Source organism: Oncorhynchus tshawytscha, linkage group LG07 (genome assembly GCF_018296145.1).
Source record: "Oncorhynchus tshawytscha isolate Ot180627B linkage group LG07, Otsh_v2.0, whole genome shotgun sequence".
NCBI lineage: Eukaryota > Metazoa > Chordata > Actinopteri > Salmoniformes > Salmonidae > Oncorhynchus > Oncorhynchus tshawytscha.
Genome location: NC_056435.1, coordinates 4,579,563 through 4,595,169, shown reverse-complemented (window position 1 = coordinate 4,595,169; position 15,607 = coordinate 4,579,563). Strand labels below are relative to the sequence as shown.

The window sequence follows — 15,607 nt, the reverse complement described above, 5'->3', positions numbered from 1 at the left end:
ACGTATACTGGCAAAAGCATCCTGTCTGGTGCAGAGATCAACGAGGCCTATGGTGTCATCACGACAGTGTCTCGCCACCTTGGCCTGGATGAGAGCAAGGTTTCTTGGCAGTCTGACGAAGTACACTTCCAAGCAAGGGCTTTGGGATGGAGATGCCATATGGCAGTCGTGCCAACATATCTCATCAGCCACCAGGTGGAAGGGACTGTGGATCTGAGGCTCTTTCCCCTGTTGCCTCCATCATCCTCCAAATCCCACCAATATCAGCCACCTGAGAGCGCAACGGGTCCTTGTTTGGGAACACACACACACCAAAGCACACAACAGGCTGACCAACACAAGGGTTGAATAATTGGTGGCCACCTGGGAAATTGAGTCTTTTTGAGCCTGACAAATAGCCATCCTCAGCCAGGTTGGAAATTGACAGTGAAGATGAGGCCTCAGAGTCTGATGTTCAAGAGGTGGACATTGAGGAGGTCCAGGGAGAAGACATGGAAGCCTGAGAGGAAGACAACCAAAGCTTTAGTTTCTAGACTATCATTTTACAGAAATGTGTTGAAAATATTTTTGGGAGATGCGATGGATCATTGGGGATCATTCAATATTCCCTTTTGTTGTTCAGTGAAATCATCGAGTGACGAGTCAACTCATTTAGTTAAAGTTCAATTCATAACTACATTATTTATTTTGTATCTATTGGAAGGATTTAATCATTTGCAAGTATGTCTACTTATGATAAGGTAAAAGGTTTATGTTTCTTTCTGTCTTCAAAGTTTCCACCTCTGAATATTCCCCAAAATGTGCAACCCTAGTTAAGACTATAAAATGGAGGGGATTTTCTTGCATCTTTCTTTCACTGCAGGCAGTAACGTGGCCACCTCAGTCTCAGGCAGAGGACCCTGGTGTGTTACAGTATGCCTTGTTTAGGGATGTTCAAATCCTTTAGAATACCTCACCTTGTCATATCAGATTAACCTTTTGGTGCAAAGCACTGTAGATCTGTATTCCTTATGCATTAGGATAAATGCCACAAACAACGTATGATGGTTCAATAGGTGTTACTGGCACATTTTACCCTGCCGTTATGGAACATGGGCATGGATTTGGTTGTAAGAACTCGACGCCAGGACATGAAATGCAAGCTTAAGAAAAGTGCAATGTGGATATTCAATGACATTGATCACATAGATCCATTATTGATTGACCTAAAGCAATCAAACAGCAATCAGTTTAAACTAAATAGATGAGTCACACTTCAGAGGGCCGCTTACGCATACAGCATAGATAAGTGGTTGGAGGATCAATGCTGATCGGACGGCCCATCAGGATATCCTGACATTAGGCTCATCAGGGAAGTGGTGTGATTGGCTGCTATGGAAGTAATGGACCTCTATGGAAGCCAATGTGTTGTGATAGAAGGGTGTTCACCTCTCTGTTTCCTGCCTCTATTCTGGTGTTTCCCTTTTGAACAGGACACGGTTTCACACTGAAAATTACCACAGCCAACTTCCCAACCACAAACGCAGGTAAATACCCCAAAAATGCAGTATTTAACAATTGCTTAAAAGAAAGTTCAACATTCAAAGCAAAGATAATTGGAACAAAGTGGTGCAGGATTTGTATGAAACATATTTATTCATTGACACAGGGAAATCTGAAGTCAGTCATAGTGGATTGGCATTTTGTACCATTCATTTTCACTGGGGACTCCCAGAGAGGACATTGACATTACTTCAACACTGCATGGTACTCCAGAAATAACAGGAGAGGCACCAAGAGCCATTCATAACTAATACATTGAATCTAGAAGGAAGCGGAGATCGAAGTAATCCTTAAATAAATGGATATCATTACAAGTGCAACAATTAGTCCAGCGAGGAGCATGATCATCATTCACACTGACAATGATTAGTATTTGGAGGAGCCCTATTGGGAGATACAGTTGAAGTCAGAAGTTTACATACATTTAAACTCAGTTTCACAATTCCTGACATTTAGTTGAAGTAAAAATTCCCTGTTTTACATTAGTTAGGATCACCACTTTATTTGAAGAATGTTTAATGTCAGAATAATAGTAGAGTGATTTAATTCAGCTTTTTTTCTTTCATCACATTCCCAGTGGGTCAGAAGTTTACATACAATTAATTAGTGTTTGGTAGCATTACCTTTAAATTGTTTAACTTGGGTCAAACGTTTTGGGTAGCCTTCCATAAGCTTCCCACAATAAGTTGGGTGAATTTTGGCCCATTCCTCCTGACAGAGCTGGTGTAACTGAGTCAGGTTTGTAGACCTCCTTGCTCACACACACGTTTTCAGTTCTGCCCACAAACTTTCTATAGGCTTGAGGTCAGGGGCTTTGTGATGGCCACTCCAATACCTTGCCATTTTGCTCCAATACAACTCCAATACCTTGCCATTTTGCCACAACTTTGGAAGAATGCTTGGGGTGATTGTCCATTTGGAAGACCCATTAGCGACCAAGCTTTAACTTCCTGACTGAAGTCTTGAGATGTTGCTTCAATATATCCACATCATTTTCTTCTTCATGATGCCATCTATTTTGTGATGTGCACCAGTCCCTCCTGCAGCAAAGCACCCCGACAACATGATGCCAGCCCCGTGCTTCAGGGTTGGGATGGGGTTCTTTGGCTTGCAAGCCTCCCCCTTTTTCCTCCAGACAAAACGATGGTCATTATGGCCAAACAGTTCTATTTTTGTTTAATCATACCAGAAGACATTTCTACAAAAAGTACGATCTTTGTCCCTATGTGCAGTTGCAAACCGTAGTCTGGCTTTTTTATGGCGGTTTTGGAGCAGTGGCTTCTTCCTTGCTAAGCGGCCTTTCAGGTTATGTCAATATAGGACTCGTTTTACTGTGGCTATAGATACTTTTGTTCCTGTTTCCTCCGGCATCTTCACAAGGTCCTTTGCTGTTGTTCTGGGATTGATTTTCACTTTCCGCACCAAAGTACGTTCATCTCTAGGAGTCAGAACGCGTATCCTTCCTGAGCTGTATGATGGCTGTGTGGTCCCATGGTGTTTATACTTGCATACTATTGTTTGTACAGATGAACGTGGTACCTTCAGGCATTTGGAAATTGCTCCCAAGGATGAACCAGACTTGTGGAGGTCTACTATTGTTTTTCTGAGGTCTTGGCTGATTTCTTTTGATGTTTCCATGATGTCAAGCAATGAGACATGGAGTTTGAAGGTAGGCCTTTGAAATACATCCACAGGTACACCTCCAATTTACTCAAATTGTCAATTAGCCTATAAGAAGCTTCTAAAGCCATGACATCATTTTCTGGAATTTTCCAAGCTGTTTAAAGGCACAGTCAATTTAGTGTATGTAAACTTCTGACCCACTGGAATAAAGTTGTTAAAAATGACTTGTGTCATACACACAGTAGATATCCTAACAGACTTGCCAAAACTATAGTTTGTTAACAAGAAATTTGTGGAGTGGTTGAAAAACTAGTTTTAAATGACTCCAACTTAAGTGTATGTAACCTTCCGACTTCAACTGTAGATGATGGTGAGGAGAGTGGGTGAGGAAGTTATTACAGTAGTCATTAATATGGTACTGTACTACAGCACAGGCCAGGATTGGGTAGAGGGGTATACTACAAAGCAGGATCAAGGAGTTAGCCTGCTAACTTGACTAAATATTCTGGAAATAAATTATTATTAGAAAGATAAGTAGACCTTTAAGCTTAACTCAACAACCAAAAATTCATATCTAATTTTAGCTTTATGAACAAAAAAATAACTCGTTTTTTCTGGTGGTTAATCAAAGTTAGCTGGCTTACTCATTGATATTCCTTTCTTGTATACCCCTCTATCTAATACCAGGTCATGTGAAACATAGGGGTTGTAAGTTAGATACGGGTAGGATCAGTTAAGTTGTTTATATGGGAGTCGATGTAAAGATTGGATGACTCATACACTGGTGCATCTGGAGGCAGCTGCTTATGACTGGTGTGATTGTTTAAAATCAATGTAGGATGGAAGATGAAGGAGAGAGTCTCAAGCACCCTTTTTATATCCCAGCCTGCCTTTCAGAAACAGACTTCAGGAAAGCAGAAAGTAGCTTGTGGGCAAATCAATGTGCATCTCTTCCTCCTCTCATCCTCCTCCTCCTGCATCATTAACACACAACGCCAGCCAGCCTCATTGCTCTTCTACAGCCCTCCTCTGGTATCATTTGATTAAAAGGGAATTTGACTTCCAGCGTGGCTTCCTAAAGCAGATATGGCTTTTAGATGGAGGATGGAAGCCTGGCAACCTAGGGCAGAGCCAAACCTGGGAGCAATTTCCACCGCAACACCCGCAGCCAAGTCTGACACTGTCTGTGCACCCCCTCTCACTGACACACTGGGCTGCGGGAAACGGGGCCAATTTACACCTCCTCCGCCAAGAGTCTGGATGAATTTGCTCGCTTTCCGCATGGCTGGCCAGCCAAACCACACACCTGTGTAAAATAGGCCCCGTGGTAATGCAGAGCTCAGAGCCCGAGAAGCTAGGTACTTACTGCCAGTGTCAGCTAACAGGAGGATGACGAGGAGCCAAATACATAACCACACTCTCAGAACAATCATATTACAGAGAGCGAGAGGCCGTTTTCACTTCACCTTGAGTGGCCGTGCTCAATGACACTGGCAGCTCTGCTCACTCTGTGTAACTGTAACGAGGAAGGGGGGCGAACAGGCAAAGAGGTGTGGCTGACAGAAAGACAACATTAAACTAACAAAGGCCATTTACTCATGTCTAGGTCAACACAGCCACGGTCTCTATAGCTTCATGCCTGGCCATGGCACATTCATTTGCCCATCCCTCATATTGACTGGGAGAATCCATGGCGGCAGCATTGCTCAATGACACTTCTCCACAGTGTTGAGCCAGAGAGAGGGGCCCGGGGAGCAGTGTGTGATAGGAGCCGAGGTGAGGCCAGACTGTTGGCTAGGATTAGCTCCACTATCAGGTGACAGGGTACACACTGTATGACATGTACCAGTGTTTCCACTATAGCATTAGTCAGGCAAGGCGGGTCCCTCTTCTTGACTTGCTCTGTAGTCCCATGACTAAAATAAATGTAGTTTCAGTTAGAAATTGAAAAAGCAGCATGTGGGTAGGGGGACTTTTCACTCTACTTGGCTTTTCCATAAGCATCAACTCTAATCAGAAAGTTCCAGAAATAGGGTGTCTCTCCAAAATGTGGCCTGCCTCATAAATGGGAACAGTTTGGGGAACCATAATACCCAAGCAGCAAAGGGATTAAAAGTTTGGCATGAGATAGTGTAATTCATTCAATTCCCTGTGTTAAAAAGAGTGTGCCGCCATATAATTGGAGTTCTACCAATCAAAAAGAGCCAATTTTCCACATGACTGACTACCAATGTGAGAATCACTAGTCAATGATCATTGGCACGCTCCACAGCCACAGAAGAGCCCCTCTCTGGAGAAGAGAATGGAGCCTCAGAAGTTACTGTCGTAACTCAACACCACCATTACAGCGGATGCAGAAAGGCAGGTGATCTTGGTCTGGGAGAATCGTCAGTAGCTAGCAAACTACTCTGATGTCCTTCAAATGACCAAGCACCACTGTCTACAGAGGCACAGTGGCTTACAATGGGGACTGACTGGGTTCCCTGTGTATAAATCGCACTAGAGACAACACTGCTAAAACAACACAAGGCAGTGACCCGGAGTCAGTAGGAGAGACGTTTAACACGGTATAGTAGCACGCAGCTTGAGCCATGGTAAGATCTTGGAAATCCACCTCCTGCTGTGGACCATCAAAGTTCATTCTGTAGTATGTTTTTTAGCTTTAGTTGTGTACCATGGCTAGACACGGGATCTCAGAGAGGCACACAGCTGTTTACATGTCTGCTTGTGTGTTTGTGTGTATCCGTCAAAGTCTGGCACAGATGCAATTAGACAATGGCAACCTGAAGCCTCTTCATGCATGGCACCCGTCGGAGTACATAGTCAAAAGTAGTGCACTAGAGCCCTGTGGGCCCTGGCCAGAAACAGTGCACTATATAGGGAATAAGGTGATCTTTAGGACACAGTCACTGTCTCCAGAGTTACAGATACAGGAAGAGGGGATTGGGTGATCTTTAGGACAGTCATCCTCTCCAGAGTTACAGATACAGGAAGAGAGGGAATAGGGTGATCTTTAGGACACAGTCACCCTCTCCAGAGTTACAGATACAGGAAGAGAGGGGATTGGGTGGGAAAGTGAGTGCCCCCTCCCCCACATCCAAGCCCACTTTCATTTACAACAGTGTGCCCAGTTTTCATTCCCTAGCTTCAGACTACAAGGTCAAATCTTCCCCCCGGGAGAACGTGAGAGGAGCGCAGGGGAGCGGAGAGGCCTCTCCATCCAGTGATACGCCTGTCCCCGTCTATCCCATGGGAGTGGTGGTGACACCACTGGAGAGAGGGAGCGAGGGAAGAGGTCAAGTGGAGATTAACGAGGGAGGGCAGCTGCTGGCTTTTCAACACGTCCGGGGCTTGGGAGCGAGGGATCGGCGACTGACTGGAGCCGAGTGGGCGCGTGAGAGACAAGAGAAAAAGGAAATGAGCGAGAGATAGCGAGTGAGGGAGAGGTAGAACGAGAGAGATTAAGCACATGAGGGTTTCAGGGGGTCCCACCAGATTCAGCCATAGAGGGATCCTTTCCCCTGGGTAACAGGTCCCAGAGAGAGAGAGAGGGAAGGAAGAGGGAGAGAGAGGGGGATGTGCTGGCTGGATAAAGGAGGAGCTGTGTGGAACAGGAGCCCCTTGCTTGTGGCCCTCCACGTATCAGCTGAGCCATCAGTCAGGCCTCTTCAGCACCTGTCCCCCTCTCCCTTCCTGAGCCTGTCAGATACTGCTATTCCACTAATGACAGACAAATAACCCCACACTGCCCTGTGGTGGACAGATGGAGGGAGGGGAAAGAGGGGACAGAGACCGAGTGGAATGAGGGAGAGAAAGAGAGGAAACAGAGGCGAGGAAGAGAGAACAATTTATTAGAGGTTCCGTGACAGTCTATCCATCAAACTAGAGAGGATATGAAAGCCAAGAACTTGTTCCTCTTACCCGTGTCTGTGGGATCCCCGGGAGCGACCAGAGTAGTATGAGTACCCTGAGTAGGTGGACTCCGTGTCCATGGCGACGAGGTCCTTCCTCCCGGGCGATTGGCCAAGGGCCTCGCGGAGGTTGCTGGGCTTTGCCGCAGGCAGACGCAGCGGGAGCTTGTGGGCAGTCTTGTCCGGTGGGAGGCGAAGCTCGCTCAGGAGATTGGCAGAGGCCGCAAGCTGTCGGGGGTCAATCTTGAAAGCAACCCTGGGGGTTCCCGACTAGGAAACATCAACCTGGGGAGGAGACAGAGAGACAGCCAGGTCTGGTCAGAGGACAGACTATGGACAGAGTTTTGGGTTAAAATGGTGATCTACAACAGCCCAGTTGATACTGAAAAACATGGATGTGTGTTGCAGATATCTCTGCACATAGCTTCCACTTTGCCTTTTACTCTGGAATGAACATTCCAGGAGATAAATATGAGAAAAACACAATCGCTTCATTTAAGCAGCATTTTCTACATTCCCATTAGGCAGGCTGGGGAAATCTTTATTTTAATGAAGATTGTGTGTGTGGGAGGAATCGCACACCAAATGAAGCTTGACACAGGAGAGCCTTGAAACCTGGACTAGTTGGACTAGTTTCTGTTGATTCTAATATAAAAAGGTAAATTGTGAAAGGCTCTTCTTACTTCTAACCTAATTGACAACTCAAACCTACAGTAGTTCACAGAGAGTGTAAGCACTAAGCACCCACAAACAACAGAACAGCAGCAGACCTAGCTATGAACCCCTCACTCAACAAATAGACCTTTCCACAGACAGACTGGCCTATAAGAAGAGAGATTGAATTGGAATGTTGTGCAGAGCATGCAGGTCTACGTTTGGAGCTTCAACAACAACAAAAAAATAGTCGGATGGAGAGCAAAACCCCACTGCCCTCGCCTACCCCCCCCCCACCACCACCACCACCACACTCAGCCCTATCAAATGAGAGCCATCTCCAGAGGGAAATCTGGCAGTGACCAGCTCCAGCAGCGAGGCGAGGCTCTCATCTCTTCCATTCCACTAGCATGACATCATCACACAGACGAAGTGCTCCAGGTGAAACCACCAAACACTATCACATTATTAAACCAAGAAGCTTTCAGAGGGGAATTGAGACAACCAGCCAACACACAAACAGATGCCGTAAAATATTGAATATAGCTTCAGGCCTATATTCTGTGTTTAAGTCCATAACATTGGAAACATTCTTTCCCATGAGGATAAATCTCCCAGACAAATGCTAAAAAGCTGTGTGGATGCAGAGGAGGACCGAAACTCAAACATCAAGTGGATTTCAATATCAAAAGGCAGGACAAAAAAAACATCCACTAGGAGATGCAGGTCTGATAAGAGCGTTTATTGGGTGCCCTTGATTTGATTACATATACAGGAGGATATGATTTAACAGTTGTCCTTAAATGACTGAAGATAAGAGGGAACCGAGGGGAGTGAACAGGGTGAAAAGGAAAGAGTAGAAACAGCCGTGGTGAAATAACGAGATTACGATGAGGCACAGGGCTTAGTAACAATGCATGGGGAAACAGAGAGACAAGTGAGTTGTGGCGTACACTCCTACGGGGCTGGGAGAGCTGGGGACAGACGTACACACAGCAGGTAAACCATCAGGGCTGAGGCATATAGGGAGGTGAGGGGGTCGGTTCTCTGTGGCATCAGAGATGGGGCCTCGTCCAGACAGAGAGCCTCTAACAGCTGGAGGTAACGGGACAGGAAGGTGAACGGAGCCCGTTACATAAACTCACACCCATCAATGCAATAATATGGCAGAAGAGCTGATAACCCTACAGATTCCATTTTGACCTAGAACCCTCCAATCACATTTAAAGAAGAATTCAATGAAAATGTAGCATTTCAGAAAGGAGCGTTGACAAAGTGATAACATATGTTGTATTGTAACACAGGTGATAAATAATGTATACAGCACAGGAGGCTGGTGGCACCTTAGAGAGAACAGGCTTGTGGTAATGATTGGAGTGGAATCAATAGAATGGTTTCAAAACCATTAAAACACATGGTTTCCAGGTGTTTGATGTCATTCCATTAACTCCATTCCGGCCATTATTATGAGCCGTCCTCCCCTCAGCAGCCTCCTGTGGTATACAGCTTGTATTGGGCCAAAATCCCTAGTGAAATCTTCAATGTAAACAAGGAGCTGAAGGAGAGAGGTTAAGGTGAACCTTGTTTAATTTACAAACATATCCCAGAAACGAGCACACTCACTGGGCAGTACACTTAAAGCATTCCATCTCCCATGACACCTTGCAGCAGAGAAGTCCACTCTAACTGACCCAGATCTGTTGTGAAATTAACCATAGGGCTACAGTCACCACTCTCCGTCTCCACCACAGTCACGTCCTGCTGTCCTGACGTGTTTGGAGTTGGCAGTATAGTATGCATGCTCATTCAAACACTTTTGGAATATCACAAGTGTATCAGTATAGCTTCCGTCCCTCTCCTCACCCCTACCTGGGCTCGAACCAGGGACCCTCTGCTAACATCAACAACTGCCTCCCACGAAGCATTGTTACCTATCGCTCCACAAAAGCCGCGGAAACAACTACTTCATGGTCTCGGTGCCAGTGACGACTGAAATGGCTAGCTAGTTAGCGTGCACCCCACTTACTAGCTAGCCATTTCACACTGATTACACAAGCAAAGCACACTTGTGCACACATTAACTACCGCAGCAGTCACAACGGAAGCCTTGGGAAGTAGAGCGGGGCTCGAACTCTCCCTTGGGGCACTCCCTCTGTTTTCATCCTGCTGCTGCTTTCATAACCACATTTGTTCCAGTCGTTTCATTGAAAAGAGCTGCTCATCCAAGATACTGCCCCGTGCCATCTTATCTGCCACTGAGAAGGGAAAACTAGAGAAATACTAGAAACTAGTGGCAGTGTGGGTGAATGTAAACAATGACCCATATAGTGTGTGCGTGTGTGTGTATGCTTGCACATGGGGATTGAAAAAGCTAGTTCTATCAAACAAAGTCTAAATATTTCAATTTTTTTTAAACGACAGCACTCTTGCTGACACGCTTTTAAACGTCTGAATCATCGAAGGGAATACTGAACAACATGATGACAAACCTCTCCAAAGCTGTTTTATTCTACTGAAGAGCCAGCTGCCAGCTCAGTCACTGTGCCAGTAAGGCAAACAAAATAGCTCTGGTGTGAGACAGACAGAATGGCTGCTTTTAGACAGGTAGCACAATTATGATTTTTTTTTAAACTAATTAACCAATCAGATCAGCACTGAAATATCTGATGTGATATGTCAAAAGACCAGGTAGGACAATCCAGACTCTGGCAAGAGTAAAGCAGAGCTAAATACAGCCTCCAGACACTCTGGCAGGGTGAGGCAAGGTTACAGACGCTGTGGCTAGGATAAGGCAAGGCTACAGCCGCTGTGGCTAGGATAAGGCAGAGGGCCTGGGTTGAGGACTACAGATACTGCTACAGAGCGCAGACAGAGCGCAGACAGAGCGCAGACAGAGCGCAGACAGAGCGCAGACAGAGCGCAGACAGAGCGCAGACAGAGCGCAGACAGAGTGCAGAGTAAATAAGGCTGGTTCTGCAGACAGCATCACAGAGGTATTTCCATCTCCTGTGCTAATCCTTTAAAGAATGAGGGATGAAACAGGGATTAACAGGGTTAAATAAATGGGGGTCAGAGAGAGAAGACCACAACCACCTTGCCAGTCACCACCTGCCCAACAGCCCAGCTAAGCGGCTTTATGTCAACGAATTTGGCCGAAATGAGTTTCAATTGAAGATGTTGGTGACTGAAGGCAGCTTTGAGGGCTGTCTTCAACAGATCTATAAGGGAAACACTAATCTGGTCCCTGGTCTTTACTTATAGTGGTGCCAGTGGCCATGCAGCACTAAAGCCTGTGCCCCCCCCCTCCTCCCCACACACTACTTAGGGAAGCCATCAGGTTATCCATGGCAGCCGAAGCCAGCAGCGTTTGCCTGCCTCTGATTTGGTCTATGGCGGGACAAGCTGGCAGCGGCCCAGAGCCTGCCAATGAGAGCCTCCTTGTTTATCTTCCTCCATTCAGTCGCTCTTTTCCTTTTTACACTGAATAAACATCCTCTCACTGTGAAGGACCACACCCTCAGAGAGCCGGGAAAGAGAGGCATGGGGACTGATCTGCAGGGTAGAGAAACACACACACACAGCTGCATGCACACAAGTAGGACTCTGGAATTCATGCTTGAGGAACTGCGGGAGTGTAAATACCCACAAATGAAACGCACAGGATGACAAACATGCGGCAGCACACCATCAAAGCAAAGAAACAAGAAAACAACCATCTAACCAGCAAGCTCATTAACAAAGTCGCATCAAGTGCCGGCTAACCAAATCCAAACGCAGACACATCCTCAAGACCTCCCACACATCCTTCTTCCTCCAGAGCAGGTTGTAGTAAGAGTCTGTTGATAACAGAGCAAACAAAAACAACAGACCAACACAGGAACGATAGAGTAGTTATGTAGTTCAATCCTTGTGAAAAAAAACTAACATTTGTATTGCATTTTTCTTTTTTACGTAAAAGGTAGTTTCTTCATTCATGGTTTCAACAGCGACAGTGAGTCCACAGATTGGTCTTCTAATTTCAACCAAGCTTCCGGCTCCAAAGACAGTAATCTAATCCCACTGTATATGACAGCCTAATTTACAGATCCTTCACTACTCACAGCCTTTAATAGGAGATGAGACTCTCTCCCAAAATGGGGAAGAGACAAACTAGGCTACTGTACTTTCCCAAAAAGATTCATTCTCTCTCGTGACCGAGTCTAAGCACAAGGCTCTGCCAACCGGGACAGGTATTCACGAACAAAGGGGAGCCCTGGCTGAAGCCATCTCCTGTGCTAGCCTGTGACCAGGAAGTACAGCTGTGCCATGTGCCCAACAGAGCCCCTCCCACACCTCACCACAACATAAACAAAGGGCCTATTAAAAGCTCATCATCATTACCAGCCAATGATATGCCTGACCTTCATTAGCCAAGGTATTCCAGCTAGGCCATATGTATCAGAGGCAAACAGCTGTGTTGTGGTGGTGCGGATGTGAGAAACTAAGACCTTTAGCTGCGATACAGAGAGGAGCGTTCCAATCACTGGAGGACAAAATGACAACACTGACATTTGTACAAGCAGCTCCCAACGAGGCACACCCTTCCTGCCCTGTTTCTTTCACATGAAACAATATTAATTGAGAATGCATGCACACGCATTACGGCACACATACTGTAAACACACACACGTCCAATCATAATTCTCACTGTAAAATCTACTTGGACTCTATTAACTCCAAGCTAACACAAGCGTAATGAAAGACAAGCTGAACACGGGAGAGATGACGACTTATTAAGGTAACATGATTCATTTGAGATGCCGGAGGGGTGGGGGGGGGGTTCGACCGAGGGAAGAAACACGAGTCAGCGACTAAATGTGTTCCTCGGAATCACATGGTGATCGAGATGCTGTCCATGGAGCAAATGAACCCATTAATTGTATCCACATTCCAGAATGTCACCCTCTCTCCCGGCCATTCATTAGTGTCAGAGATGCAGAGAAACAGAGGCCCAAATGGAACCCTATTCCCTTTATAGTGCACTACCTTTGACCAGGCGCATACGGCTCTGGTCAAAAGTAGTGTGCTATATAGGGAATATAGCGTCCTATGGGCCCTGGCCAAAAGTACTGCACTATAAAGAGAAGAGGGTGCCATTTTGGGACTCACAAGAGAGGCAGACAACACAAGAGCGGCAGACACCACAGGTTATTAAGGCCGAGTTCAGACAGGCTGCTCTATTCTGATCTTTTTTTCCCCACTAATTGGTCTTTCGACCAATCAGATCTGAAAAATATCTGTTCTGGGCTGCCCGTCTAAACACAGCCTTAGAGCCTAAAGAGACAGCTCTCATAGCACATGAGGAGCATAACAATTAAGCTGGGATTTCTCTATATAAAATGATAAGCTCAAAAAGAGGAGAAAGCACTGCAGAATAAAAGAGGTGTAGCCTGTTACTGTAATGTTGCAGCAGTGTTACCGTCTGTGTTGCAGTACTTTGGCTTCCAAACATACTGCATTAAAATAAGATAAGATGAAGAACCCCCTTCTTGCTGTTGTATGTACTTTGTATGGTCGCACATTATCTAAGATTATGGTGAAAGATGTCCTCTTGGACTTTTTCCCAGGATGCAGCTGTCTCTCTGTACTTCTGTAGCTGAGCAGAGGCACTTGATCTGCGATTACTCCTTCAAGCAATTCCCACCTGGTTTGCAATCACATCTCTCTTGATCACCGACACAAATACCACAATACTACACCTAAAGCTCTCACAGGGGCAGTATCTCTCCCCATCCATGTTGACGATCACTCACACGCTGTCGATCACTCACACGCTGTCACTCACACGAGGAGCTTATGACAGTTATCATGTCATCAGCTTTAAAATATTCTCTTTGCAAATGTGAAGAGACACACAAACTGAATCCATTTAGCCTACCAGAATGGAGAGCACTGCAGGAGCATGTCATGTTCAAATGCCACAAGGAAACTACCTATAATCACATTTCCCTGACATTAGGCTCGGTGTAAAGTTAAAAGAGATGATAATGGCTTCAGTGAATTATTCATGGTCAGATAGGAAGATACACTCACGAGTGAAAATGTAAGTATTCTCTTGTCTGAGACAAGTCAGTCATGTTGAACAACAAAGGGAGTTTCATTGTTCAGCGTTTCCTAAGCACTACCACCAACCAACCATCCTGGTTCCTTACTGCACCTGGGGGCCGTGGAGTTTCAATAGAGCTGTATATTGGAGTCAATTCCATCTGAGCATCTAGAGAATTTATGAAGGTTAGCTACATCGTATTCACACAGTCTGCGTATTCACACAGTCTCCTATTCTTATGAAATCATCTTAAACACTCAGTAAATGTGTTGGTTTGGGTTTGTTTATTCAACACAGAGGTGTACCATCTACTGTGGTCCTTCACGGTCTGTTCAGATGAATTACCATACCAGTCTATTGTATGTTTTGGGACTGACAGTCCATAAGGTTCAGGTAGTACTTTACATTGTTACACCTTTACTACAGCCTGGCTAACACCAAGCATGTGGTGAAGGCAAATCATGGGAATTCTACTCATTTATTCCCTACTCTACCTAATGCAAAGTGATAGTTTTCGGATTGGACTGTCATTTTCATACAACAGCATAATCAGACTGTAGTGAAGTTATACAGTGGTTTCTCTGCCTGACCCTACCTGTAACCCAAATGGCTGACTTCCATAGGAAACTCCCTGGTCTCTGCTAGGCCTCCTGAGCCCTGCCCAGACAGTTGGTTCGATAACTAAAATGTTAAAAAGAGCAAGCTAATGTTTAAGGATAAATGTTTATGAAATTAAACTGTCGGCACGCGAGTGAATGATATCAATGAACCACTGTGCAACATTGTTTCTGGAGACGCAACGCTGTCGCCGATGGTAACAAGATAAGCAGACTGAACTACAAACGAATTCGGTCAACCGTGTGCAAGAAAGTGGTTCAAAGTTAAGTCCGAAAATTTGTTTGAGACGTTTGAGTTAGGTTATTATTGAAGCAATTGACTTGAACAACACGCGACTATTGTCATTCTAATTGTAACGCTTTAGAAAACATTAACTCCTGCTTTAGATGACTTTCAAGGGTTGACTTTACACCCTACATTGGCTGACTGCAGTCCTTTAGATTAAGGGAATTCTAAATCACATTTTCTCTCCACATGTAGCCTACTGCTCATGTAGCGTATTAGAAAACACAAACGGTTACTCGTAGGTTGTACTAATACAATGTAGGCCTGTCTACCTGTAAAAAAAAAAAAAAACCGAATTTTCACCGAAGAAAAATAAGTAGTAGTGTAGCTTACATGAAGCAGGAACAAGCCAACCAAACTCCCAATTTACATCGGGCTCAATCGCACTCATAAAATTCAACGAACAACTCCTCAACGTGGGATGCAGACGTTGGAATTCTGACTGTTTCGCGCACGGCTACTCACCTTCACTGGAGGTAAACCATTCCAAGAAGAGATTTCATCCAAAAATGTAAAGGAAATAGTTCTCCCTTCGAGCACACGGTACAGTCAGGGACCAGCCCGGGTTCAAGCCGTTGTACAGGGGGCAGCACTTACATGATGAGAGAAAGGGAAATGTGTAGTGCGACAATGGTGCGCTAGGGGGGAATGGTGATGACTGTGAACTGTCAAGTGATTACAGTAGGCTGTACAATGCAAATATAGTAAAATAGGATAAAACCGCAGGACCAAATGACTTGGCAAAATCTTCTTTACTTGTCTGACAGGTAGGCTACAGGTGTTTGCAATTAATTTCTGATTCAGAGTCCAGTTCACACCCACATTTCAAAGTTGCTAGCATACACTGAACAGTTAACATACATACACACAGAGAGAAGGTAGTGCTGGG

General features: G+C 45.2%; 1 protein-coding gene across 3 annotated transcripts in view; it reads right to left on the bottom strand.

The window, feature by feature from the left end:
- Window positions 1-15,347, bottom strand: part of LOC112253693 (vang-like protein 1) — a 53,484-nt gene extending 38,137 nt beyond the window's left edge. Inside the window, exons 1-2 of one of the 3 annotated variants that reach the window (XM_024425640.2) lie at window positions 15,184-15,347; window positions 7,087-7,361 (exon numbers count right to left, since the gene is read on the bottom strand). In XM_024425640.2, the coding sequence (XP_024281408.2) occupies window positions 7,087-7,157 (71 nt within the window). In that variant the 5' untranslated portion in view covers window positions 7,158-7,361; window positions 15,184-15,347. Of the gene's footprint in view, window positions 1-7,086; window positions 7,362-15,051; window positions 15,151-15,183 lie in introns of those variants that run through there. The other 2 variants (XM_042323945.1, XM_042323946.1) reach the window with 2 other exon arrangements.
- Window positions 15,348-15,607: the final 260 nt, after the last annotated feature.